Source organism: Rutidosis leptorrhynchoides, chromosome 6, assembly GCF_046630445.1.
Source record: "Rutidosis leptorrhynchoides isolate AG116_Rl617_1_P2 chromosome 6, CSIRO_AGI_Rlap_v1, whole genome shotgun sequence".
NCBI classification, from domain to species: domain Eukaryota; kingdom Viridiplantae; phylum Streptophyta; class Magnoliopsida; order Asterales; family Asteraceae; genus Rutidosis; species Rutidosis leptorrhynchoides.
Genome location: NC_092338.1, coordinates 401,659,950 through 401,687,177, shown reverse-complemented (window position 1 = coordinate 401,687,177; position 27,228 = coordinate 401,659,950). Strand labels below are relative to the sequence as shown.

At 32.7% G+C, this 27,228-nt stretch overlaps 2 protein-coding genes across 2 annotated transcripts; both read right to left on the bottom strand.

Moving 5' to 3' along the window:
* Window positions 1–358: 358 nt before the first annotated feature.
* LOC139852845 (F-box protein SKIP31-like) lies at window positions 359–3,011 on the bottom strand. Its single transcript, XM_071842180.1, has 9 exons — window positions 2,757–3,011; window positions 2,177–2,350; window positions 1,827–1,900; window positions 1,566–1,641; window positions 1,373–1,483; window positions 989–1,163; window positions 764–882; window positions 605–671; window positions 359–516 (listed from the first exon to the last, which is right to left on the bottom strand). The coding sequence occupies exons 1-9, from the start codon at window positions 2,832–2,834 to the stop codon at window positions 446–448; spliced, it is 945 nt and encodes a 314-aa protein (XP_071698281.1). The 5' UTR covers window positions 2,835–3,011; the 3' UTR covers window positions 359–445.
* Window positions 3,012–3,979: 968 nt separating this feature from the next.
* Window positions 3,980–15,980, bottom strand: LOC139855055 (nudix hydrolase 3-like). Its single transcript, XM_071844313.1, has 21 exons — window positions 15,859–15,980; window positions 14,909–15,088; window positions 14,320–14,397; window positions 13,726–13,822; window positions 13,274–13,407; window positions 13,040–13,121; window positions 12,528–12,614; window positions 12,312–12,418; window positions 11,772–11,943; window positions 11,204–11,421; window positions 11,045–11,126; window positions 10,517–10,582; window positions 10,292–10,369; window positions 10,117–10,212; window positions 9,926–10,032; window positions 6,067–6,235; window positions 5,879–5,962; window positions 5,443–5,537; window positions 4,813–4,903; window positions 4,594–4,740; window positions 3,980–4,364 (listed from the first exon to the last, which is right to left on the bottom strand). The coding sequence occupies exons 1-21, from the start codon at window positions 15,978–15,980 to the stop codon at window positions 4,305–4,307; spliced, it is 2,352 nt and encodes a 783-aa protein (XP_071700414.1). The 3' UTR covers window positions 3,980–4,304.
* Between the last annotated feature and the right edge of the window lie 11,248 nt (window positions 15,981–27,228).

Genomic DNA, 27,228 nt, shown 5'->3' with positions numbered 1-27,228 from the left:
TCCTCTAACATGGTTATCACGTGTTAAAAGTTAACTAGATGTTTTTGACGCTCAGTTAAATCTGGGACCAAACATGTATTATACTTAAAATTTGGGACCAACCATGATCGATATAAACCTTAAGTCCCAATCTGATTTTTAATACAAAGTTTGGGGACCAACATGATATTTTTTCTTACTTTTATCACAGGCCACTAAAATATTTATGTTGAGAAAGGACAAAAAAGTTGAGGAAAAAAAAAAAAGTCCATGAAATATCATGCCCACAAACCGCAAACTTTTCATTTTTCCTCCATGTGTGGTAACTTACAACGGAGTATAATAAAACCTTTACTATATAATACCTTAAACTTACATATAGAAAACATAATGTATTTATTTAATGATACTACAATGTCAACTTCCAAATAGCAGGGAAAGAAGTACATGAATATCATTATAAGATTCAGCAAAACCTCAAGCAGGCTTCAAGCTCTTTCTCATCTTCACAGTTATAACCCAACTGGTAGGCCCGTGCTACAACAAATATAATAACAACATATATGAGAATGCAATAAGATAATTGGTGCAGAACCAAGGGTTAGCAAAAGAGACTAATTATTACCAAAACGGCCAGACCCCATGAACGGCTCTGGTTCGTCCGTTGCACCACCTTGCTGCTGCTGCTCCTCCTAAATTTCAACCCGAACCACAAGTGTGTCAACACTTTACAAGTAAAAAACACTAATGAACAAGACACAAAAACACGAATGAAACAACTTACCATGTCTCCTCCAGTTTCAGACGGGGAAAGCAATCGATCAAAACAATGCCCCGAAATAGTACACACCAAGAGCTCATTATCAGGATCAAGTACAATCTCCTTGCAAGTATCATCACACACTGCACAGGCAAAAGTAATAGCACAAATGCCCTAAGACTCCGATTTCCAAATTACCCAAAGAATTCAATGTTTTTAACAGCAAATGTGTAAAACAGTGACTCGTACCATGAACATACCCAGTGTTCTCACAAACAAAAATATCTCCAATTTGATGGTAAGAACATTTTTCTCCAGAACAATCGTGATCGGAGAACACCTTGTCAGTTAATCCTTTGCTTTTCTTCCATATCGATACTTGATCAGCAACAGACTTGTCAAGAATCATCCAGTCGTCTTTCAACTACAGATGCAAAGCGAGAAACAAAATAAATAAATAATAAATGATAATCAATAAGAATTGAGTAATGAATCATCAGATCAACCTGACCCATTCAGAGACAGGTCAAACGTTCCCAACTTGACCAGTCCAATCTGCCACATGTAAAGTCTATATGATATGACCTGGCAGTCTAATTAACACATCAGATGAAAAAAAAGAACTTTCTTTACCTGTGAAATAAGAGGTGCTTGGCTTCGTTTGGCTACTTGCATTTGGATGTAGTACTGTTTGAACTCATTAGGGCAATTCTTAACAAACTCAACCATGTCTTCTTCGTCACGCTACACAGTGAAAAAAGTATATTTTTATTATGTGACCAAGCATGTGAATAAACAACTTTTGTCGATAATGTGAATTTATTACCTGAATATATAGCTTCTTCCAAGCACGATCCCGCAAGTTTTTTGTTGGTGGCAGAACACCCCATCGCATACAGTACCTAAAGGTAGCAAACATTATAAGCATTATATGACACACAATTTAGCCCTTATCATAATTCATAATATATAAAAAAGAGAAGACCAAACAACAAGTGACACAATAACAATACATTTGTTAAAAAGAACACGAATATGGCACATAGTTATTATAACTGTAAATGAAAAGGTCAAATAAATTACTCACAAGCGACGCCACAAGGATTCGTCAGAAGATGCAAAATTCAGGAATCTACAGACCAACGAACAAGCGACAAGATCCTATAATGTTTCAACATCGTAATTAAAACAGCAGAATATAATAGTTAGTATATATCCCTTTCTCGTTCGAGTGTCAAAACAAGTACATCACGAACTCTGAATACATAACATTTCCACATCACTTTATTTTCAATATAATGTTCATTGAATATAGATATAAAATATAGATATAGATAGATAGATAGATAATAAAGTTAAAGTTCATAGCATATTTTGTGTAATGTTATATCAAATCAAACTATTATAAGATCATCGTGTAATTAGCATAAGCACAACCTCAGATGATAGAAACTTAAGGATGTGAGGAAAGAGCTCTGGAGGTATCTTAGCAAAGAAACCGTCATCTATCCTCCTTGAATTTACTTCTTTGTTACTAACAACACCATTTTGCTCGATTCGAAACCTCTTTGGCGGCCGTGGTACGTTCTCTTCCTCCAATTTTACATCTTCCTGAATTACAGAACATTTAATTTAAGCCCTAACATTCACATCACAGAAAAAACTTCAGTATAATACTATTACTATTCGAGATGTTAAAATTAATTTATAAATATAATAAATCTCAATCACATGGCTTAAAAATATCATTCATATTAAGCCATAACTTCAAACACAGATACATATAGATCTCAGATCCAGATAACGAGATAGAGAATTCAAATAGATTAATTTCAACAAACGAAATTAGAATATGATTACGATATATTTTATATAGCCGATAAGCCGAATAAAATCATTAATATGGTGTAACTATTTATACAGTAATCGGAGTATACAATAATCTCAGATCGAAGATCTACATAACGAGAATGCTAAAATTAATCGATTTAATTTGAAAAGAGTAATTAGGTGTTACCTGATCGGAGATCTCTGATAGAACTTCGGATTCTAAGAACTGAGCCAGATTTTCGTCTTCATCTTCAGAAAGGGTCATTATTACACCAAGAACTCGTTGATAGATTGATTGTTAAAAAAGAAATTCAAAATTCTGTTGCCGGAATAAGCCGGAAAAATTCGCCGGCAGCCTGATTTTCCGCTGGTGGTTGTGAGGAGAAATCTCGATATTAGAAACTGGGGTTGCTTTGCGAAAAGCATATCCGGGTCAGATCAGGTCTGGTCGGGTCGAATCATATTTGAAATTGGATCGAGTCGGCTAAATTATAGAAACGGGTTTGAATTATATTGTTACATTTTTTATTTTTAATTTTTTGTGTAAATATTCGAGTATATAAAAAATGCGACTTTCAAATAGCCTAAACGAAAGAATACATCGACAAGCCTAGACATTACAACACAACCATGACATTAAAATATATATTTTTGTACATTATAACAGGTATGAATATGAATATGAATGCAAATAATAATGTCAAAATATTTAACGTTTAAAAATCGTAACGAATTTAGGACTCGGATATAAAAAATGACTTAATCTAATCATGGTTAAATTAATTTAGGTCAATGCATCATTTTCTCGATAGAATCTTTGGTTGAATCAATTGAAAGATAAACTCAATAGGTTGTGTTAAGATTTTAGCTTTGTTCTTTAACATCATCTTTACCAAAGAGCAAATATATCTGAATACATTTTAATCTTCTATATCCCTCTTATATTTCTGTATTTTGTGAATAAGAGAAAAGATATAATCAAAAAGAGAACCATCCCAACATAACTACTCAGTTGAAGTCCTTATATTCTCACAAGATGTCTCAAGTTCAAACCTCAATAGCATCAAATCTTGGAACGACTAGGAAAATAGTCAAAAACGTTAACCAGTGGCCACGGAAGGGTAAAAACAGTCACAATATAAAGCCCTGAGTAGCCTTTATATTAGATTTTCAATCTACGTGATACTTACAGTCATATCCTAATCTTACACTGATACCTACACTCATAATCTATTAGTAGTTGATGAGTTACTTTCATGTTGACTAGTTGAGAAACATACATGTTTGCAAGCCCTCAACGAGATGCTATAAGTATTGCATTACATCGAAGATAAACTTCTCTGGACATTGAGGTTGATGTGCAACAACACAGAAAAATAAGATTGTATCACAATCTTCTTGTACACCAGTTTTGGTATCAATGTTTATACATAATAAATAATACTAGTATATATTAGTTATATATAAAATGCTAAAACGAAATATTCATAGTAATGTTTGCAAATTCAGCTCATTCATCAAGTATATATTTTGTGAAGAAAAATTTCACAAACACGCAATGGTTGAATAGAACAATGAACACAAAGGAACGAGTCCAAAGATATTATTTTGTGAACATTCAATCCTTTAATTTCTCTGGGCTATGTGGATTCGAGCGACAGTAGTCACGAAAACTATCTGCATTGTATGTGATGAATGCCAATAATGCAAAATAAAGGGAGAGAAGAGAAATATATTACTTTTCCTGAAGCAATTTTTTCACAACTGGAAACTCAGGTGCTATATCCACCGGAACCTGCAAATAAGCAAAATTCGTAATGAGGGTCAAAGTGTGAAACTCGGGGGAATTATGATCTTAAGAATATATACTACTATATGCCATTAATACACACAAATTTTAACCTGTTTGACTCGTTTCGAGTTTATGTAAATTTCCTAATTTGATAAGATCTAAAACAAAATCAACTCATTTCAGGTTAACGGGTAAAAATTGACACCTTAAGGACAACAATTTTGTAATTTACCTGAACAGACTCCAGCTTTTCCAAAGCAATTTTCAAAGGGTTTGCCATCACACAATATTCAGCAAGAAGTTGTCTTGCTGCATCTTTGTCTCCTTTAGCTTGTGTTGTTAGGATAACCCTGCTTAAGCTCTCCACTGCATCTTCGATCTATTAAAACAAATGAAAACGTTAATAACAAAAAATAAAATATAAATAAAAAAGAGATTTGGATAGGTATACCTTATCGAAGTCAACAGAGAATGTGTCATCAGGATGTAAAACAAATGCCCCTTTCTCGAATAACCAGTTAAACTGTACTGCCTGTCCTTTTCTGATGTATCAAGAACAACAAAATAAAAATTGAGAAAAAGAGAAACTAGGGATGGCAAAAATGGGTGGGGATAGGAAATAGGTCCAAACATGCGAAGTTTTGTACGGATCAAAATCAGTGGGTGAGGCTGACCCGCAAACACTAGTTTTCGTCGCTTTCTCAAATTTACAGTTGATTGATATGTTAAAAAATGATTAAGGAACTATTTTCTCACAATAATAACTTGATATCTTGAACCTGATATTAAAAATGATTTAGAAGGTTTTATGTTGTACTCATATGACTTTCAACCCGTTTGTCCATCAGCTTGAACACATTAACTTGTTTCCTCTTAAGTTAAACCTTTTAACTTGACCGCTTCAAAGTGTATATATTTGTGGTGGTTGTGTACTGTGTGCGATTATTTGTCTCAAAAAAAGTGTGTGAAATATTACCCAAATTGACCCATTTGTATAAAAATGGGTCAAAACTCAAAAGTCGCCACTAAGCAAACCCGTTCAAAAAATAACAAAAAAACAATATATGGCTAGACAAATTACCCATGAGCTTCCTCTAGCCCGAACCGTACTGAACGGAAGCAACCTGCAAGATAAGAAACATACATGGACTTGACCAGGCTATTTGGAAGCGAACCCTGGTCAACCCAAAAAGGATGGTCAAAATTAAAGACATCATCAAAAGAATGGCCGTTTGTCCTCAAAACCATGAAGTAATACAGAGAATAAATTATCGCCATCCATAGGTAAATAATGCTTAAATTTATGAGTAATTTGGTCAGTTAAATCCATTGGCACAAAAACAAATGTATCTTATATCATAACGCACACCCTATAATACATTTGTTGTATCATACGAACCTAACAACTATGTTCAAAGTTCAATGTTGCATTCTAACAAAATTTTGCCAGGACCATCATTTTCTGCATCATTTAAAGGTATGCCCAAAAATATTAGATAGTGTATCAAAACGCTGACCTTATCGATAAGAAATTTTAGGGCCCAGAGACCAACAATGTCAGCTTTAGCTTCTTCCAAAGCCGAATAGAGTTCTTGTAGCTCCTGTTTTGTCATACAATAGCAGACATAAAGTGATTATGATTATTACAAACAAAACGCATTAATTTAATATGGTAATATAATAATACAGTAATAAAGCAACTGACCAATCTCACAGTTGACTTTTGACCATTTGGAAGTGTAATGGTATGTGGTCCAATCCCATGACAGCACTCATGGCAAATTGTGTGAGTGAAGAAAGAGTCAAAGTCAACTAGTTCCCTTTGTTCCTTTATGATGCATACATCAGCTATTGGCTGAAGAATAAGCTTGAACCTATCAAATCATTTTCAACTTGGTTCTCAACACCTTGGAAAAAATATAACAATAGCTATGGCAAGATCGATGTAGTGACCCGAACTTTTCCATGTTTATATATATTAATTGAGATTGATATTTACATGATTAAATGTTTCCAACATGTTAAGCAATCAAACTTGTTAAGACTTGATTAATTGAAATATGTTTCATATAGACAATTGACCACCCAAGTTGACCGGCGATTCACGAACGTTAAAACTTGTAAAAACGACATGACGATATATATATGGATATACATATGGTTAACATAAGATTATGATAAGTAAGTATCTCCATAAGTATATTAACAATGAGTTATATACATATAAACAAGACTACTAACTTAAGGATTTCGAAACGAGACATATATGTAACGATTATCGTTGTAACGACATTTAAATGTATATATATCATATTAAGATATATTAATATATCATAATATCATGATAATATAATAATTTAACATCTCATTAGATATAATAAACAATGGGTTAACAACATTAATTGAGATCGTTAACTTAAAGGTTTCAAAACAACACTTACATGTAACGACTAACGATGACTTAACGACTCAGTTAAAATGTATATACATGTAGTGTATTTAGATGTATTAAAATACTTTTGGAAGACTTCAAGACATATATCAAAACACTCATACTTAACGAAAATGGTTACAGTTACTTTCCCATTCTTTTCTTTCATCAAGAATTCTAGTCGTATTCTTACCCGTATTATACACAGCTTCAAAACGTACTTACTATGGGTATATACCAATAGGAACTAGCATGGGATTCCACTCTTGATTATGTCATGTATGACTAATCAATTTTAACTTCTACCATGAGCTAGTCAACTAACTAGAACTCCTTTTAACCCCACTCACCACTCACCAATTACCACTCATCATTCACTCCATTTCACTTCCAATTCTCTTTCTAATTCTCTCTCAACACACACACACTATTATGAACGTATTTTTCCAGTAGTTAATCATCATCTTCATCAAAAATCACTTCAAGAATCAAGCTATAATCATCATAGGAAGAACACTTCAAGAACACTTCAAAAATCCCTTCAAGTTTATTAATTTACTTCCAAGCTTTCTAATCCATTCCAAGTAATCATCTAAGATCAAGAAACCTTTGTTATATACAGTAGGTTATCTTTCTTATTCAAGGTAATATTCATATTCAAACTTTGATTCAATTTCTATAACTATAAACTATCTTAATTCGAGTAAAAATCTTACTTGAACTTGTTTTTGTGTCATGATCCTACTTCAAGAACTTTCAAGCCATCCAAGATCCTTTGAAGCTAGATCATTTCTTGTCACTTCCAGTAGGTTTACCTACTAAACTTGAGGTAGTAATGATGTTCATAACATCATTCGATTCATATATATAAAACTATCTTATTCGAAGGTTTAAACTCGTAATCACTAGAACATAGTTTAGTTAATTCTAAACTTGTTCGCAAACAAAAGTTAATCCTTCTAACTTGACTTTTAAAATTAACTACACACATGTTCTATATCTATATGATATGCTAACTTAATGATTTAAAACCTGGAAACACGAAAAACACCGTAAAACCGGATTTACGCCGCCGTAGTAACACCGCGGGCTGTTTTGGGTTAGTTAATTAAAAACTATGATAAACTTTGATTTAAAAGTTGTTATTCTGAGAAAATGATTTTTATTATGAACATGAAACTATATCCAAAAATTATGGTTAAACTCAAAGTGGAAGTATGTTTTCTAAAATGGTCATCTAGACGTCGTTCTTTCGACTGAAATGACTACCTTTACAAAAACGACTTGTAACTTATTTTTCCGACTATAAACCTATACTTTTTCTGTTTAGATTCATAAAATAGAGTTCAATATGAAACCATAGCAATTTGATTCACTCAAAACGGATTTAAAATGAAAAAGTTATGGGTAAAACAAGATTGGATAATTTTTCTCATTTTAGCTACGTGAAAATTGGTAACAAATCTATTCCAACCATAACTTAATCAACTTGTATTGTATATTATGTAATCTTGAGATACCATAGACACGTATACAATGTTTCGACCTATCATGTCGACACATCTATATATATTTCGGAACAACCATAGACACTCTATATGTGAATGTTGGAGTTAGCTATACAGGGTTGAGGTTGATTCCAAAATATATATAGTTTGAGTTGTGATCAATACTGAGATACGTATACACTGGGTCGTGGATTGATTCAAGATAATATTTATCGATTTATTTCTGTACATCTAACTGTGGACAACTAGTTGTAGGTTACTAACGAGGACAGCTGACTTAATAAACTTAAAACATCAAAATATATTAAAAGTGTTGTAAATATATTTTGAACATACTTTAATATATATGTATATATTGTTATAGGTTCGTGAATCAGCAGTGGCCAAGTCTTACTTCTCGATGAAGTAAAAATCTGTGAAAGTGAGTTATAGTCCCACTTTTAAAATCTAATATTTTTGGGATGAGAATACATGCAGGTTTTATAAATGATTTACAAAATAGACACAAGTACGTGAAACTACATTCTATGGTTGAATTATCGAAATCGAATATGCCCCTTTTTATTAAGTCTGGTAATCTAAGAATTAGGGAACAGACACCCTAATTGACGCGAATCCTAAAGATAGATCTATTGGGCCTAACAAACCCCATCCAAAGTACCGGATGCTTTAGTACTTCGAAATTTATATCATATCCGAAGGGTGTCCCGGAATGATGGGGATATTCTTATATATGCATCTTGTTAATGTCGGTTACCAGGTGTTCACCATATGAATGATTTTTATCTCTATGTATGGGATGTGTATTGAAATATGAAATCTTGTGGTCTATTATTATGATTTGATATATATAGGTTAAACCTATAACTCACCAACATTTTTGTTGACGTTTTAAGCATGTTTATTCTCAGGTGATTATTAAGAGCTTCCGCTGTCGCATACTTAAATAAGGACGAGATTTGGAGTCCATGCTTGTATGATATTGTGTAAAAACTGCATTCAAGAAACTTATTTTGTTGTAACATATTTGTATTGTAAACCATTATGTAATGGTCGTGTGTAAACAGGATATTTTAGATTATCATTATTTGATAATCTACGTAAAGCTTTTTAAACCTTTATTGATGAAATAAAGGTTATGGTTTGTTTTAAAATGAATGCAGTCTTTGAAAAACGTCTCATATAGAGGTCAAAACCTCGCAACGAAATCAATTAATATGGAACGTTTTTAATCAATAAGAACGGGACATTTCAATCGATTAAGGGTTAGGGTTGAAATGCATCATTTTTTGTATGGGTTGACTTCACATGCTGTTCAAATATATTGATAAATTTAATATTTAATGTGTCAATAATGATTGCAAGTACAACACTGTTACAAAAGTCTAAACGTCTAGATGAAATGATCCAAGAGGTTGTATGCTTTAGATTTAGACTTTGAGTGACTTTTTGTTTGACCCATTCCCATTCAGCTAAACTTTTTTATTTGGCTCATTTAAGATAGTGGCAACCCAAATTGACCCATCCATATGTATATGGGTTGATATTGTCACCTCTAGGGAATTCTAATCCATAGTGAATATATTATTTAATTGTATGCTAAGATTATGGTTTATTTTCCTTACTTCGCTTCAGAAACATTCTTCAGCATCACCATTGAAGAACCACGCTCTTTGAGTATCCGTTCATCATTTGGAAGATTAAATGCAACGGTTTGAGGACCCTTCACGTCCTGCACTAACATTAATACATTAAACATCATCTTCTAAAAAATAATATAACGCCAAAATCAGATAAGGATATAGTTATGACCCACCCCTGAATTATAAACAAGCTGCACAACACGAATAGGTGCAGATATTACTTCGGATGATTTATAAATGTTGTCCATTGGAAGATTTTGCTCCAAAATCTAAATAGTTCGAGTAGTAAAATATATTAAAATACAGTCGATGGAATTGAAAGCAAGTTAAAATAATATAAAATTGCACCTGCAAATGATCCCCAAATAGTTTAACTTGAGCAGTTGCTTTATCATCCCGAACTCCAATAAATGCCTCAAATGTGGCCTGAGTTGGTATAGACCATTACAATATACTGAGTTACGAGTTACTGATATATAAGTAAATTACAACAGCTCATAATCCAAACTGAAATCAACACTAAGAGTTGGTGCTTAAACAAAAATATATATAATAATCTAACAAATTTAATACCTTGTATCCAAATAGTACATCTTCATAAGTCTCGTATGGGCCAATGGTAACATCCACCTTAGAGTCCTTAGAAACATAAAAGGCACACACCATTTAAAGGCTTTAAGCATACATATAAAAAAACACTTACTAGTTTACACAGCTAATTATTTTAATATAATAATCATCACAGTCCTTCTAAATTTGAGCAGTAAAAAGTTAACAATTAAAAGAAGTTTCTACAATTAATTGCATTTTTCATTGTGATATTTTTAATTTTTTAATTCTCAATAAGTTCTATTTCCACGGCCCAAAATGTATGATAAAGTTAATATTGTAATAGATTATTAACATCACTTCCTTCCCTACCCTAGAACAAACATTTTAGAGATGCAATATTATATGTATGCTATTTGTTTTTTAGTCACCTATTGTTGTAATTTAACAAACATTTTAGAGATGCAATAAATAGAACAAACATTCTATTTATTGTTAGAAAGAAAAAATGTAATAAAGAAAGAGATATATAAGAATGATGGAAGTACTAACCAACTCCAACCAAGCTATATCTGAGTCATAATAATCATTTGAAAGGAAAGCATCAGCCTTGCTTTGTAACAGTCTCTTTAGGCTATAATAATGTGGACCCCATCAAAATAAGGTACCTTTTCGATAAATGGGCCCTACAACATTTAATAGAACCTTTACCTGGGCGAACTTGTCAAATCAGCTGCCTTGTGCAATAATTCAGAAGCTTTTGTGAGAAAAACATAATATTCTTGAGAATAAGGAATGCTATAGAGATTACTGTCAGAACTCGCTAAATTATTCGAATGAGAGTCGATATGTCTTCTAATAACACTGAAAAATCCAGTTGGATCTTGTTTTTGATCACCTGAAATCCCTTTTGTCCACAATTCAAATTCCTGACATTGGGTCAGACAAAGTTTTAATCTTATGAATGAGTCAACTTGTGTTAAATTTTAATCTTTATGAACATTGGGTCAGACAAAATCCTATCTTAATAGGAAACGGTCAAATGGATAGGAAATCCATACTTTGAACTATTGTTATTGTTAAATCTTATAGTAGGATAGGATGTTTATAAATAACATGATACAATAAGTTAAGAGAGATATGTGTTCCAACCCCCCACAAGTGTTGACCCACCCATTTTTCCACATGTACTCAACAAGCTAGAATATTTGCTTTAATATGGACATGATTGAAATAAGAGACAAAACTTTCAAAGAATTGAACATTGCAAATCCTATACCGTTTTATCCATATCTGGAGGGTAGAAATTGGCACCAGGTGGTTTCTGCAAGGGAAACGTGGCCTTATATTCAAGACCTTTCCACCCCGAGATTGGTTTTGTTGCTTCAGGAAGTAATTTAACAGCAGAATCAGCAGTCGTCAAAAAAGCTTCATTTTCATCAAGGCAAGACCTATCAGAGCAGATAACTCTAACTTACAGACGCAATCAATCAATTCTTTTCCAGCATTAACCAGCATATAATTTCAAAAAAGAAACACTTCGTATTAAATTTTCTATTTGATTGTAAATTGTGACAATGTTTTATTATTATCCTAGCAATCTTTTAGCATCTTTTTCAGGACCCTGATGGACAGGTTTGTGATAAACAAGATTCAATAAAGTATAAGCTTATGCATTAGCTTGTATAAACATCAGTTTGAAATAATTGTGAAGTAGATGACTAGTTTTAAAACTAATAATATACGATTGCTATCAAAGATGTTATGCCAAGCTCCCATGGGAGCAATCTTAGATAGCACTTACAGAGCATGGTCTTACCAAGGAGATTTGTTAATTGAATAATAATTCCATTTTAATTTATCAAACTCGGATATCTCAGCACGCCCCTTTAACCATTCCCTTAAAGACGTATTGCTGCACCAAACCTGGCTCAACAATATAAAATAAGAACATTATATCGAATTGAAATGATACCCAGCAATGGAAACAAGATAAAGACAAAATGGGTAGCCTCTCAAATGAATCGAGACAAACCTGCTGATGGAAAATATCATCCATCATTCTTGCAGCTTGAATGAGTAAAACTAGAGCTTTCTTGTCCTCTTCGGTCAGACCAGTCAACTGTGTCAGATAAAATTTTGATTATACTCCAAGTTTTTGGTCCTTTAGTAGACGTGGCGATTGCGACACGTATATGGGTAAATGGGTCGATTTGGGCCATATGTTGCCTCTAATAAGTCAAATGAAAATAACTTACAAAAAAGGATGTTAATACGAAGATGGGATCAGCAGGTTTGAGTGGTCCCACCGGTCAAAAATCCATTGAAATGTTTTCAAAAATGCATATCACACACTATTTCACTTTATTTTCGAAATACTATTATCGCCATAATGATGTAACTATTTTAATCTTATAAATATCAGACATTGATTATTTGTAAAAGAAACGAAAAATGTTTGTGGGTTACTCTAACCCACCCCTCATGTTTTGACCTGCAAACAATACACAGAAGAATGACGATAAAGTACATGAAGAAGAATACAACCTCTGCAGTAAGTGAAACAGGAGCATAACGGTTGAGCTTCTTTTGAAGATCCAAACTCCGTGCTTCGACATTATTTTGATACCTGCAAAAGTTTGAACTAAATAAAAACTCCATAAATTCAGACTTTACAGAGACAAATATACTGTTTTCCTTTATAGCCACAAACAGTTGCCATATATGAGCAACAACATATTCTTTAAACTGAAAACATACAAATGCTTAAAAATGACATACCTTCTATTTATAATGTCAAAGAGTTGACCATATTTCCCATCTACGTTGGATGGAACATACTGAGGATCACCTTTAGTGAGTGCCTGTTTATACTCCTCAAGGGATATGTATTTAACAGTTGAAACTTCTGATTCCTAGTTAAGAAAAAATAGCACATTTTAAGATTTCAATATCGTCTACTTGGATACAATTGCAAAAATAATGTTTCTGTAACCATATTTGACAATGTGTTAAGTTATCAAAAATTGGAAATAGTCCCATTGGGCGGAAATTACCCAACCATTTCTGGCCAAGTAATATGACCCCTTTTAAGTGTCGCCCAATTTACCAAACTTGCCATGTGTAAAGTGGACATATTGTTTTGTAGATTGTGAACCGGCCCCATGAACTCCATTATTACCATAGTTTTGGTATATATTGCCAAAATAAACAATGATCAAATTATCCATCACCTGAAGGGTAAAGGCCTCCAAAGGAATTGGGGCTACCGTCGTGACCAGATAAACATCATCGAATTCATTATTAATGAAGGTGCCATTATTTGTGACACTGCAATCAAATGCAAATACGGAGATAGAAAATACAGAGATAGCACTTCATAAATCAAACTCAGAGCATTATAAAACATTTGACAAAGAGCAAATACAAGCAGAAATGAACAAAAGTTCGCCAAACTAGTACAGGTTATATAAAATTAATACAAAATAAAGATAAATAAAATTATATACTAATTACTCACACAACAATATATTGAATAGTGAATAACAATTTTAAAATGTAAAATGTCAAAACAAGTATGGACTCATCATAATACACATTTGACGAGTGAAAGATGATCAGTTTTCACTATGTAAAGATAAGAAAGGTGAAAGTTCTGATTCTTTATTCTTTATGCTTTTACTCAGAGAATCGGATACAACTTTTAAATTTGTATACACTACCATAACAAAAAATAAAAGTAAATGTAAAAAATTCAAGAATGCACTAGCGTTGAAAAAATTATATATACTTATAATATTTTTACACTGCATGAAAAAAAAATATACCTCTGCTGCAGGAACACAAATAATAACTCGAAGGCATCTTCGGGTAGTGTCAGACCAAGCTCTTCTTGTAGCTCCCTCCTACAAACATACATCAACTTATATTAGGCTAGATGAACCTTCAACATAACCATCGTCAACTAGTGGCAGATACTTCAGCCCATTTCCCTAAAATGGGTTGATTTGGGTTACATTTCCCTCTAACTTGTCAAGTACTTAAATGGGTAAAACAGGCTAAAGAGGTTATGGGTCGAAAGTTACCCTAGGTGTATAAGAGCAGCAGTAAATCATTCTACTAATCATCTAATACGGTGGTGGTATTCCTTGTTCATGTTACCTGGAGAGGGCAAGTATTTTTACTCAGATGTATGCGGACCAATAATCATCTAATCTTTTCTGAAAAGTTACTTAGGAGTTTTTAGGCATAACATGTACACTACTGACAACTAATGGCCTGTTTGACCCGTTTGAAATAAAAACATACCGAGTTAACCATTGATAAGCAATTGAGAGGAAATTGAAACCATAACTTAGAAGACCATATCGTTAACTGTTAAAGAACTAAAAAATTGACAATTAGTTCTAAATTTACTTGGCTGTAATAAGGGATGAGTCCCCAGCAGATATATGACCAGCACTAGAAATATCCCATAATCCAGGCCATGAATCTTTGCGATCAGCCCGTTTTTGAAGAAGAAGTTGGTTCGTACTTTCAGCATAAATCCACACATGAACAGCTCTATGGTAATCGCCATCTCTGTGTACCACTCCCCTGTACATACAAACTAGCAGCTTTATAATCTTTGCAAATAACGTTTTCAAATTTGCTGAAATAACATACCAGACACTTACAATATAACTTTTTTCTACTTCGAACGTAATACAAATATAAGTTAAACAGACTTCCTATTAACACTACAGCAAGTCATAACACACATGTGCAGTGTGTCATCATATCAGACAGATTTTGAACAAGCTCAATACAAACAGGGTGTGTTTAACTTTTAAGGGGCGTCTAGACATACGATTTCATCATGATTATTATATTATTGCTCTGAAATCAGAATGCTTATATCTATATCTATTATCTATGATAACTAAATAATATTACATTTATATCTATTACTTTTCTTTATGTGATTGTGTATCCAATTATCTAAATCTGATTTACTTTGTGTATGAATATTTAAATAAAAATAAACACATAATCATAATAAGTACTACCATTGTGCTACTTCAAATCCTAACAATTTTATAAACCCTATCAGTTATAGCAAAAGTCTACATAGTAGAAATGAGATTAAGCATAGTGTCCTTCACATTCAATAATTTTTTATTTTCAATAAAATAATTAAAAAACATATCAGCTTACATACTGATGCATAATCTAGTCAAACTCAAAGTGAGACCACATAAGAAATTCAGTAGTTGTGAATGTCGATATTAATTGAAATATAACGTAATAATAATTAAATTAGAATTAGAATCATTAGTTGTATTTTGGAATAAAATAAGTTGAAAAAGAGAAGTCTGGAATATGACCTGCGTTTAGTTAAACCAGTTTTCTGGCCGTTTTCTGTCAGGACTTCGAAGTGTTCTTCTTCTTCATGAAATTGGCTCATTTTTCGTTGCGTATACGCTTGTTGTGTTTGATTCGAATTCATTGATGTGTATAGTCAGACGTCTGTTATAAAAATAAAAAATAAATTGAATAGTAAATAGTAAATAAATTAATAGTGGGGCTTGATAATTTGATACTCTGCGTGATTCGTACACAACCTACTTTTAGCCATACACAACCAAATTAATATTTTGGATCATTTTACCCTCTTCATCATGTATGGGTAAAATGGTGGTGTATGAGTGTGAAGGGTAAAATGGTTCAAAATATTAATTTGGTTGTGTATGACCAAAAAAAGATTGTGTACAAATCAATACCCGTTGATATTTCAGATATTTCAGCTATTAGTTTTACTAAATCCACCATTATGTGAGGTTAGAGGCAAATGAGTTACTTTTTAGTGATGTCACAATGTTAGTATTTGACATTCGTTAACTCAAAATGTCAAATGTTTGTGTCAAATATGTGTAGGTTGATGTGATAAAATTTTATTAAAATTTGAGTTGAAAAAAATAAATTAATAAAAAAAATTCATGATTGATTGGTTACCCTCCCACGCCTCCTCCCAATTTAGTCACCTTAGTGACTACCGCCAAAGCTTGTTGCCCCGTTAAATCCGTCACTATCCGTCAAACGTAGTCCAACTCATCTCACTGAGCTTTTTTGACGCGGCGATATTGGTGGTCTAATAATGGTTTACACACATTTTTATTACTATAATTTATCAAGGAATACTTTTTAAAAATACACAATGATGGTAGAAGAATAAATTTGGATGATTTGATAGTGAAAGTATCACATCCCATAAGTAATGCGTAGTACTCCTTAACATAACATACCATAAGAGATGGACGTCACTTGGTCAAGTTCGAGTTGCAGTTATCCGTTTATTCTATAGGCTTTAGAGGTCTCGGACGTTTATGCGTTCGAGCATTACTCGAAGAGGTTTTACCACAAGCGATGCCCGTATAGATTCGTCGTGGGGTTTCCATCTAAGAGGCAGTATGATTGTAATGGTTCGTCCAAGAAAATGATCGAGTGGATAAATATTGACATGACATTCTGATAATGCTAAAAACGAACATATATTTCATAGCATTATCCCTAAAGAAAGACAAGCTTTTAGTTGCAATTGTTCTATTTACAAGTAATATCCGTTTAAATAATAAAAGGTGAAGACAAAAGACAGATTCAACGATTTGAAGACGCAAACGACCAAAAAGCTAAAAAGTACAAAGTACAATCAAAGTGGTTCAAATTATTGATGAGAAACGTCTCAAAATTACAAGAGTACAAGACGCAAAACGCAAAATACAAGATATTAAATTGTACGCAAGGACGTTCGAAAATCCAGAACCGGGACCAGAGTCAACTCTCAACGCGCGATGCAACGGAGCAAAAATTACAAGTCAACTATGCACATAAATATAATATAATATTTAAATAATTCTTAAAATTATTTATATATTATATTTATTTATTAAACCGTCGGCAAGAAAGCAAACAAACTCATGTGAGCTGGAAAAGCAGGCCATGCGATCGCATGGCCTGGAGGCTATAATTCCATGCGATCGCATGGTGAACAGTGTCCGATCGCATGGTGAACAGTGTCAGGCCACATTCCTATAAAAAGCGCAGTTTTGAGCGAATGTAAACACATCTTTTTATTTCCTCTCTTACTCTCAACGTGTGTATATATATATATATATATATATATATATATATATATATATATATATATATATATATATATATATATATTAATTTTAATTTTAATTTTAAATTCTAATAATAAGGGTACGTTAGCGAATGTTGTAAGGGTGTAAGTCAAAATTCTGTCAGTGTAACGCTACGCTATTTTTAATCATTGTAAGTTATGTTCAACCTTTTTAAATTAATGTCTCGTAGCTAAGTTATTATTATGCTTATTTAAGCCGAAGTAATCGTGATGTTTGGCTAAATATTAAAATTGGGTAATTGGGCTTTGTACCATAATTGGGGTTTGGATAAAAGAACGACACTTGTGGAAATTAGACTATGGGCTATTAATGGGCTTTATATTAACTAAATGATACCTCGTTAATTTAATATATAGACCTATAATTTGACGTATTTATATATAACCACATACGTTTGACTTGGTACGGTGGGCGGGATATCTATAAATACCAATAATTGTTCATTTTACCGGACACGGAACTGGATTAATAGTTAATGGACTAGTTGAAATAGGGGTGGATTACATTCAAGGGTAATTGGTGTAATTGTTAACAAAGTAATAAAACCTTGGATTACACGCAGTCGATAACCTGGTGTATTCATTAAACAAATTATTAAGACCTTGTTACAATTCGAATCCCCAATTAGTTGGAATATTTGACTTCGGATATAAGGATAATTTGACGAAGACTCTCGCACTTTATATTTATGACTGATAGACTATTATGGACAAAACCGTATGGACATATCAAATAATCCACGACAAAGGACAATTAACCCATGGTAATAAACTAAAATCAACACGTCAAACATCATGATTACGGAAGTTTAAATAAGCATAATTCCTTTATTTCATATTTAATTGCACTTTTAATTATCGCACTTTTATTTACTGTCATTTTATTTAATTGCACTTTTAATTATCGTACTTTTTAATTATCGCAATTTTATTTATCGCACTTTTATTTATCGCAATTTCATTATCGTTATTTACTTTACGCTTTAATTTAAGTCTTTTATATATTTAATATTTTACATTAGGTTTTAACTGCGACTTAAGTTTTAAAATCGACAAAACGGTCATTAAACGGTAAAAATCCCCCTTTTATAATAATAATACTACTTATATATATATTTATATTTTTACAAATATAATTTTAAAAATATAGCGTTAAACTTGGCGAGTTCCCTGTGGACGAACCGGACTTACTAAAAACTATACTACTGTACGATTAGGTACACTACCTATAAGTGTTGTAGCAAGGTTTAGGTATATCCACTCTATAAATAAATAAATAACTTGTGTAAAATTGTATCGTATTTAATAGTATTTTGTAGTAAAAATATAACTATTTCGTATACCCCTCGCATAACATCAAGTATTTTTGGCGCCACTGCCGGGGAAACTAAAACGCCGGAAGCGCAACGCTATATAAAAAAAAAAAATTTAGTAAGTTTTAGTTAATTTGTTGTAAAAATATACGTTTTAAATTTTAAAAATACAAAAAATTAAAAAAGTAAGAAAAATAAAAATATATATATTTTTAAGAGTCTGTTAAATATATATATATATATATATATATATATATATATATAAGATTATAAAGTCTCTTTATTTTTATTTTAGTTTTTAAAATATAAGTTTTTATTTAATTTATATAAATATATAAATATTTAAACAGAAAAAAAAATATAAGTAATCACTCGGCCTGGTACTGTAGCAGCCCAACATCTGGCCCGAAACCCTACACCATGCGACCGCATGGATTTATAACGCAATGACCATGCGATCGCATGGCCTGATCTGACACGCCAGGTTTGACTTCCTACTGCATTAATTACGGAGTAATAATTATTATTATTATTAATTAATTAAAACCCTAATTAGGGTTTATTATAATAATAATTAAGTTTTAGTTTTATATTTTTGTGTTTTAAGTTTAATTAGTTTTGATAAATATATAAAATTAATAGTTTTATAAAATAAATAATATAAAAATAATATTTTTATAAAAATTGTACTTTTTACAACTTTAAGTTTATTTTTATATTTTGTATCTTTTTATTTGTTTTAGCGTAATATTTGTATTTTTCGTTCGTATTTAGTTCTAAGTCATAGTTTTTGCCGTAGTTATTTTTATTTCCTGATTTTTAAGCTTTGCCGTAAAATCCCTTAAGTACTTTTTCTTTAGACTAAGATTTAGGTGCTTTAGAATTTTGCGACGCCATTTTATAAATTTTAGTACTTTTTAAGTTTATTACCGTTTTGGATATAGAATTTCTTTTAAGCTTTAATACCTTTAGACGCAACTTTTAATTCTTAGTGTTTAGACTTTTAAGTTTCGACGCGCTACGATCTTTTTATTATTTTTCGACCTTTTATTTTTTGACGTTTTTCGACGCACTCTTTTTCTTTCTTATTTTTCGCCGCTCTAGTTTTTAGGACTTAGAATTTTTTCTATTTCTTCTCTAAAATTTCTTTAAATTTCGACGAAAAACTATTTTAAGTGGTTAAATTGATAGACATCCAAAATTTTCTGGTTGGTAATAATAGTTGGATTTGTTAGTGGCGAGTTGTGGCCTTCCGATTTAAAGGGTCCTGGCTACCTGCTGCATCTTTTGGCTATTCGAAACGTGGGCAAAATCAGAAAAGTCTATTAATTTGATAACTTATATAATTTTTATTTTTTATAACTAATAGGATATTCAGTGAATGCACCGAGCAAAACGTTCACCACCTTTCGTACGTTCACCACCTGTAACCAGATCAAGACATCTAGCCAATACCGTCGTCGTTGATTTTTCTTTAGAATTGTCATCTAGTCGACCAAGTACTCCAATTCAAATTTCCGATAATCCATTTTTTGAACCCGACCTCACAATTGAGAATCCGGAGGATATTCAGGGACAATTCAGAGATCCTGAACCATTAATCTTTCCTCCGGAACCACCAATAATTCAAACAGAGATTGTCGAGGAACAACCCATTAAATCAGAATCCTCTAGTGATTCAGATTCAACAAATTCAATCATGAAAAATCTGGAACCTCTAAGTATGGAAGACCGAATGAGAGCTAAACGCACTGTAGTGACCCGAACTTTTCCATGTTTATATATATTAATTGAGATTGATATTTACATGATTAAATATTTCCAACATGTTAAGCAATCAAACTTGTTAAGACTTGATTAATTGAAATATGTTTCATATAGACAATTGACCACCCAAGTTGACCGGCGATTCACGAACGTTAAAACTTGTAAAAACGACATGAAGATATATATATGGATATACATATGGTTAACATGAGATTATGATAAGTAAGTATCTCCATAAGTATATTAACAATGAGTTATATACATATAAACAAGACTACTAACTTAAGGATTTCGAAACGAGACATATATGTAACGATTATCGTTGTAACGACATTTAAATGTATATATATCATATTAAGATATATTAATATATCATAATATCATGATAATATAATAATTTAACATCTCATTAGATATAATAAACAATGGGTTAACAACATTAATTAAGATCGTTAACTTAAAGGTTTCAAAGCAACACTTACATGTAACGACTAACGATGACTTAACGACTCAGTTAAAATGTATATACAAGTAGTGTATTTAGATGTATTAAAATACTTTTGGAAGACTTCAAGACATATATCAAAACACTCATACTTAACGAAAATGGTTACAGTTACTTTTCCATTCTTTTCTTTCATCATGAATTCTAGTCGTATTCTTACCCGTATTATACACAGCTTCAAAACGTACTTACTATGAGTATATACCAATAGGAACTAGCATGGGATTCCACTCTTGATTATGTCATGTATGACTAATCAATTTTAACTTCTACCATGAGCTAGTCAACTAACTAGAACTCCTTTTAACCCCACTCACCACTCACCAATTACCACTCATCATTCACTCCATTTCACTTCCAATTCTCTTTCTAATTCTCTCTCAACACACACACACTATTATGAATGTATTTTTCCAGTAGTTAATCATCATCTTCATCAAAAATCACTTCAAGAATCAAGCTATAATCATCATAGGAAGAACACTTCAAAAATCCCTTCAAGTTTACTAATTTACTTCCAAGCTTTCTAATCCATTCCAAGTAATCATCTAAGATCAAGAAACCTTTGTTATATACAGTAGGTTATCTTTCTTATTCAAGGTAATATTCATATTCAAACTTTGATTCAATTTCTATAACTATAAACTATCTTAATTCGAGTAAAAATCTTACTTGAACTTGTTTTTGTGTCATGATCCTACTTCAAGAACTTTCAAGCCATCCAAGATCCTTTGAAGCTAGATCATTTCTTGTCACTTCCAGTAGGTTTACCTACTAAACTTGAGGTAGTAATGATGTTCATAACATCATTCGATTCATATATATAAAACTATCTTATTCGAAGGTTTAAACTCGTAATCACTAGAACATAGTTTAGTTAATTCTAAACTTGTTCGCAAACAAAAGTTAATCCTTCTAACTTGACTTTTAAAATTAACTACACACATGTTCTATATCTATATGATATGCTAACTTAATGATTTAAAACCTGGAAACACGAAAAACACCGTAAAACCGGATTTACGCCGTCGTAGTAACACTGCGGGCTGTTTTGGGTTAGTTAATTAAAAACTATGATAAACTTTGATTTAAAAGTTGTTATTCTGAGAAAATGATTTTTATTATGAACATGAAACTATATCCAAAAATTATGGTTAAACTCAAAGTGGAAGTATGTTTTCTAAAATGGTCATCTAGACGTCGTTCTTTCGACTGAAATGACTACCTTTACAAAAACAACTTGTAACTTATTTTTCCGACTATAAACCTATACTTTTATGTTTAGATTCATAAAATAGAGTTCAATATGAAACCATAGCAATTTGATTCACTCAAAACGGATTTAAAATGAAGAAGTTATGGATAAAACAAGATTGGATAATTTTTCTCATTTTAGCTACGTGAAAATTGGTAACAAATCTATTCCAACCATAACTTAATCAACTTGTATTGTATATTATGTAATCTTGAGATACCATAGACACGTATACAATGTTTCGACCTATCATGTCGACACATATATATATATTTCGGAACAACCATAGACACTCTATATGTGAATGTTGGAGTTAGCTATACAGGGTTGAGGTTGATTCCAAAATATATATAGTTTGAGTTGTGATCAATACTGAGATACGTATACACTGGGTCGTGGATTGATTCAAGATAATATTCATCGATTTATTTCTGTACATTTAACTGTGGACAACTAGTTGTAGGTTACTAACGAGAACATCTGACTTAATAAACTTAAAACATCAAAATATATTAAAAGTGTTGTAAATATATTTTAAACATACTTTGATATATATGTATATATTGTTATAGGTTCGTGAATCAACCAGTGGCCAAGTCTTACTTTCCGGCGAAGTAAAAATCTGTGAAAGTGAGTTATAGTCCCACTTTTAAAATTTAATATTTTTGGGATGAGAATACATGCAGGTTTTATAAATGATTTACAAAATAGACACAAGTACGTGAAACTACATTATATGGTTTAATTATCGAAATCGAATATGCCCCTTTTTATTAAGTCTGGTAATCTAAGAATTAGGGAACAGACACCCTAATTGACGCGAATCCTAAAGATAGATCTATTGGGCCTAACAAACCCCATCCAAAGTACCAGATGCTTTAGTACTTCGAAATTTATATCATATCCGAAGGGTGTCCCGGAATGATGGGGATATTCTTATATATATGCATCTTGTTAATGTCGGTTACCAGGTGTTCACCATATGAATGATTTTTATCTCTATGTATGGGATGTGTATTGAAATATGAAATCTTGTGGTCTATTGTTACGATTTGATATATATAGGTTAAACCTATAACTCACCAACATTTTTGTTGACGTTTAAAGAATGTTTATTCTCAGGTGAATACTAAGAGCTTCCGCTGTTGCATACTAAAATAAGGACAAGATTTGGAGTCCATGTTTGTATGATATTGTGTAAAAACTGCATTCAAGAAACTGATTTCGATGTAACATATTTGTATTGTAAACCATTATGTAATGGTCGTGTGTAAACAGGATATTTTAGATTATCATTATTTGATAATCTACGTAAAGCTTTTTAAACCTTTATTTATGAAATAAAGGTTATGGTTTGTTTTAAAAATGAATGCAGTCTTTGAAAAACGTCTCATATAGAGGTCAAAACCTCGCAACGAAATCAATTAATATGGAACGTTTTTAATCAATAAGAACGGGATATTTCAGTTGGTATCAGAGCGTTGGTCTTAGAGAACCAGAATTTTGCATTAGTGTGTCTTATCGAGTTTGTTAGGATGCATTAGTGAGTCTGGACTTCGACCGTGTTTACTTGAAAAATGATTGCTTAACAAATTTTGTTGGAAACTATATATTTTTAACATGTGAATATTATGTGATATATTAATCTCTTAACGCGTTTGATATTATGTGATAGATTTCTACCTCTAGAACAAGTCCCATTGACTCACCTAATAATAATGAAGAGTCAAATGTAAATTGGAATGATTCGTGGACTGATTCACAAGTTCTCGAAGAGGAACCGGAAGAAGAGTCGGAACCAGAAGAAGAATCGGAACCGGAAGAAGAATCGGAACCGGATGAAGAAATAGAACCGGTGGGGGAAATAATAAAACGGTTAAGTAAAAGAAAATCCTCAACCAACCGACCAAGGTTAATTATGGTCAATGGTGTTTCCGCTAAGGAAGCAAAATATTGGGAGGATTATCAATTCTCCGATGAATCAGATTCTGACGAGAATTCCGATGATGTTATAGAAATTACCCCAACTGAATTTAAAAAGGCAAAAGAAAATAATAAGGGAAAGGACATAAAAATAGAGAAATCTAATTCCAACCCCGATGAACTTTATATGTATCGTCAACCCCCGAAGTCCTTAAGTTGTAACAATGACCCGGGAACCTCTAAACCACCAGGTTTTTCTAAACCAATGTGGACAACGACGGCTCGTATTAGGGGAACATCATATATCTCTAGAAACTTGGCAAAACGAACCAAAACCGAACAAGAAGGAACGAGCGAGTCGGAATAAGATAGTTGTATTCGTGTGGTGTAATATATGTAATATAGTGTGCTTATGCTTTATGATATATGTAAAAATGTTTGTATTAATAAGTATTTTTTTTATGAATCTAACTCTTGTCTATTTTACAGTATAAAAACACAAAATGGATAGACAACCCAATATTTTAAGAGACCTACCCGGAGACATGATTGATGAAATCTTGTCTAGAGTCGGTCAGAATTCCTCGGCACAACTATTTAAGGCGAGATCAGTTTGTAAGACATTCGAAGAACGTTCTAAGAATGCCTTGGTTTATAAAAGGCTTTCATTCGAAAGATGGGGGATATCACATTGGGAAATCCATAAGTTACGATGTGTTTACTTTGACGCATATATTGCGGGGAACCCAAATGCTATTTTACGCAACGGGTTAAGAAATTATTTTGACTCAGTATATCCGAATATAGGACTTCGTGATTTAGAAAAAACGGCTAACATGCAACATAAAGAAGCATGTTATGCTTACGGGTTAGTAATGTTCGCTTCTCACCAAAGTGAGAACAAGAACATCGGGCTACAACTATTAAACAAAACGTTCCTACAAGTGACGGACTCGGTAATTGGGGTAAGAAATGAGGTTTTTAGGTTATTACGAGACTGTTGGTCATTACGTAACCCTCGTCCCTTTGACGACGTTACAACACGCTGTCTTATCAACGGCCATAACGGTTATGTTCCACAAGACCAAGGATGGGAAGTAGTCCTAGTAAAACCAGAATGCATGACTTGTTTCTGGACGTATGAATTACGTGTCTTTATTGCCTTTGCTGAACGACTTGTGTACTAGCTAGAATTATCTTCACAACTATCTTGTATAAAATTTATTGTGTGCTATATTTCATGCTATATGTAAAATAAGCGGTATTGTAAGTTTGTAAAATATTGTGTAAAAGTTTGAACGCGAAATATTATTATAATCAGTTTTTCATATAGAATTGTAGTAGTTGAATTGTATATTAGCTACTAAGTATGAACTTAACGGGTAGGTACTACCCGAATTTAAACTTATAAAACGCTAATATGAAGAAAAAGCTTCTATAAATGAGTTCATATTATGCTACGAAATACTATTAACTACTCTTAATATTCTGTATGATTAACTTGTTCCATTTGACTATTTTGAAGGAAATGGCACCGACTACTCGACACACCGTGAATATGAATGAAGAGGAATTCCGTACTTTTCTAGCTTCAAACATAGCCGCAGTACAGGCTGCGCTACATACCAACAATAACCTTGGATCTGGCAGTACAGGAAATCGTGTAGGATGCACCTACAAAGAATTCACTGCCTGCAAACCTTTGGAATTTGATGGAACCGAAGGACCGATCGGATTGAAACGGTGGACCGAGAAGGTCGAATCGGTGTTTGCCATAAGTAAGTGTACTGAAGAGGACAAAGTGAAGTACGCTACGCTTACCTTCACAGGTTCTGCGTTAACATGGTGGAATACCTATCTAGAGCAAGTGGGACAAGATGATGCGTACGCACTACCGTGGTCAGCATTCAAGCACTTGATGAACGAGAAGTACCGTCCCAGAACCGAGGTCAATAAGCTCAAGACAGAACTTAGAGGGTTACGAACCCAAGGATTTGATATTACCACGTACGAAAGACGATTCACAGAATTGTGCCTATTGTGTCCGGGAGCATTCGAAGATGAGGAAGAGAAGATCGACGCGTTTGTGAAAGGATTACCGGAAAGAATCCAAGAAGATATAAGTTCACACGAGCCCGCCTCCATACAACAGGCATGTAGAATGGCTCACAAACTAGTGAACCAGATTGAAGAAAGAATTAAAGAACAGACTGCTGAAGAGGCCAATGTGAAGCAAGTCAAAAGAAAGTGGGAGGAAAACGGTGATAAGAATCACCAATACAACAACAACAGCAATTACAACAATAATCACAACAATTATCCCAACAATCGCAACATCAATCACAACTACAACAAACGGCCCAACAACAACAACAACAACAACAACAGCAACTACAACAATCATCCCAACAACAATAATAACCGCAACAACAACAACAATCAGAAGCAGCTATGCCAAAGGTGTGAAAAGTATCACTCGGGGTTCTGCACCAAATTTTGCAACAAGTGTAAAAGAAATGGTCATAGCGCGGTGAAGTGTGAGGTCTACGGACCAGGGGTTAATAGAACGAAAGGAACAAATGGTGTCGGAACGAGTAATGGCGGAGCAAGTAGTGTCGGAGCAAGTTATGCCAATGTAGTTTGTTATAAATGTGGAAAACCGGGCCACATTATTAGAAATTGCCCGAACCAGGAGAACACGAATGGACAAGGCCGCGGAAGAGTTTTCAATATTAATGCAGCAGAGGCACAGGAAGACCCGGAGCTTGTTACGGGTACGTTTCTTATTGA

Excerpts from the sequence above, each read along its gene's own strand:
- LOC139852845 (XM_071842180.1), bottom strand. The coding sequence starts at position 2,834 with ATGACCCTTTCTGAAGATGAAGACGAAAATCTGGCTCAGTTCTTAGAA. Across the intron at positions 2,351-2,756 it reads TATCAGAGATCTCCGATCAG|GAAGATGTAAAATTGGAGGA; the intron begins GTAACACCTAAT and ends TCTGTAATTCAG. Across the intron at positions 1,642-1,826 it reads GAATCCTTGTGGCGTCGCTT|GTACTGTATGCGATGGGGTG; the intron begins GTGAGTAATTTA and ends TGCTACCTTTAG.
- LOC139855055 (XM_071844313.1), bottom strand. The coding sequence starts at position 15,980 with ATGAATTCGAATCAAACACAACAAGCGTATACGCAACGAAAAATGAGC. Across the intron at positions 11,127-11,203 it reads GATTTGACAAGTTCGCCCAG|CCTAAAGAGACTGTTACAAA; the intron begins GTAAAGGTTCTA and ends ACATTATTATAG. Across the intron at positions 4,741-4,812 it reads TCTCTGTTGACTTCGATAAG|ATCGAAGATGCAGTGGAGAG; the intron begins GTATACCTATCC and ends TTGTTTTAATAG.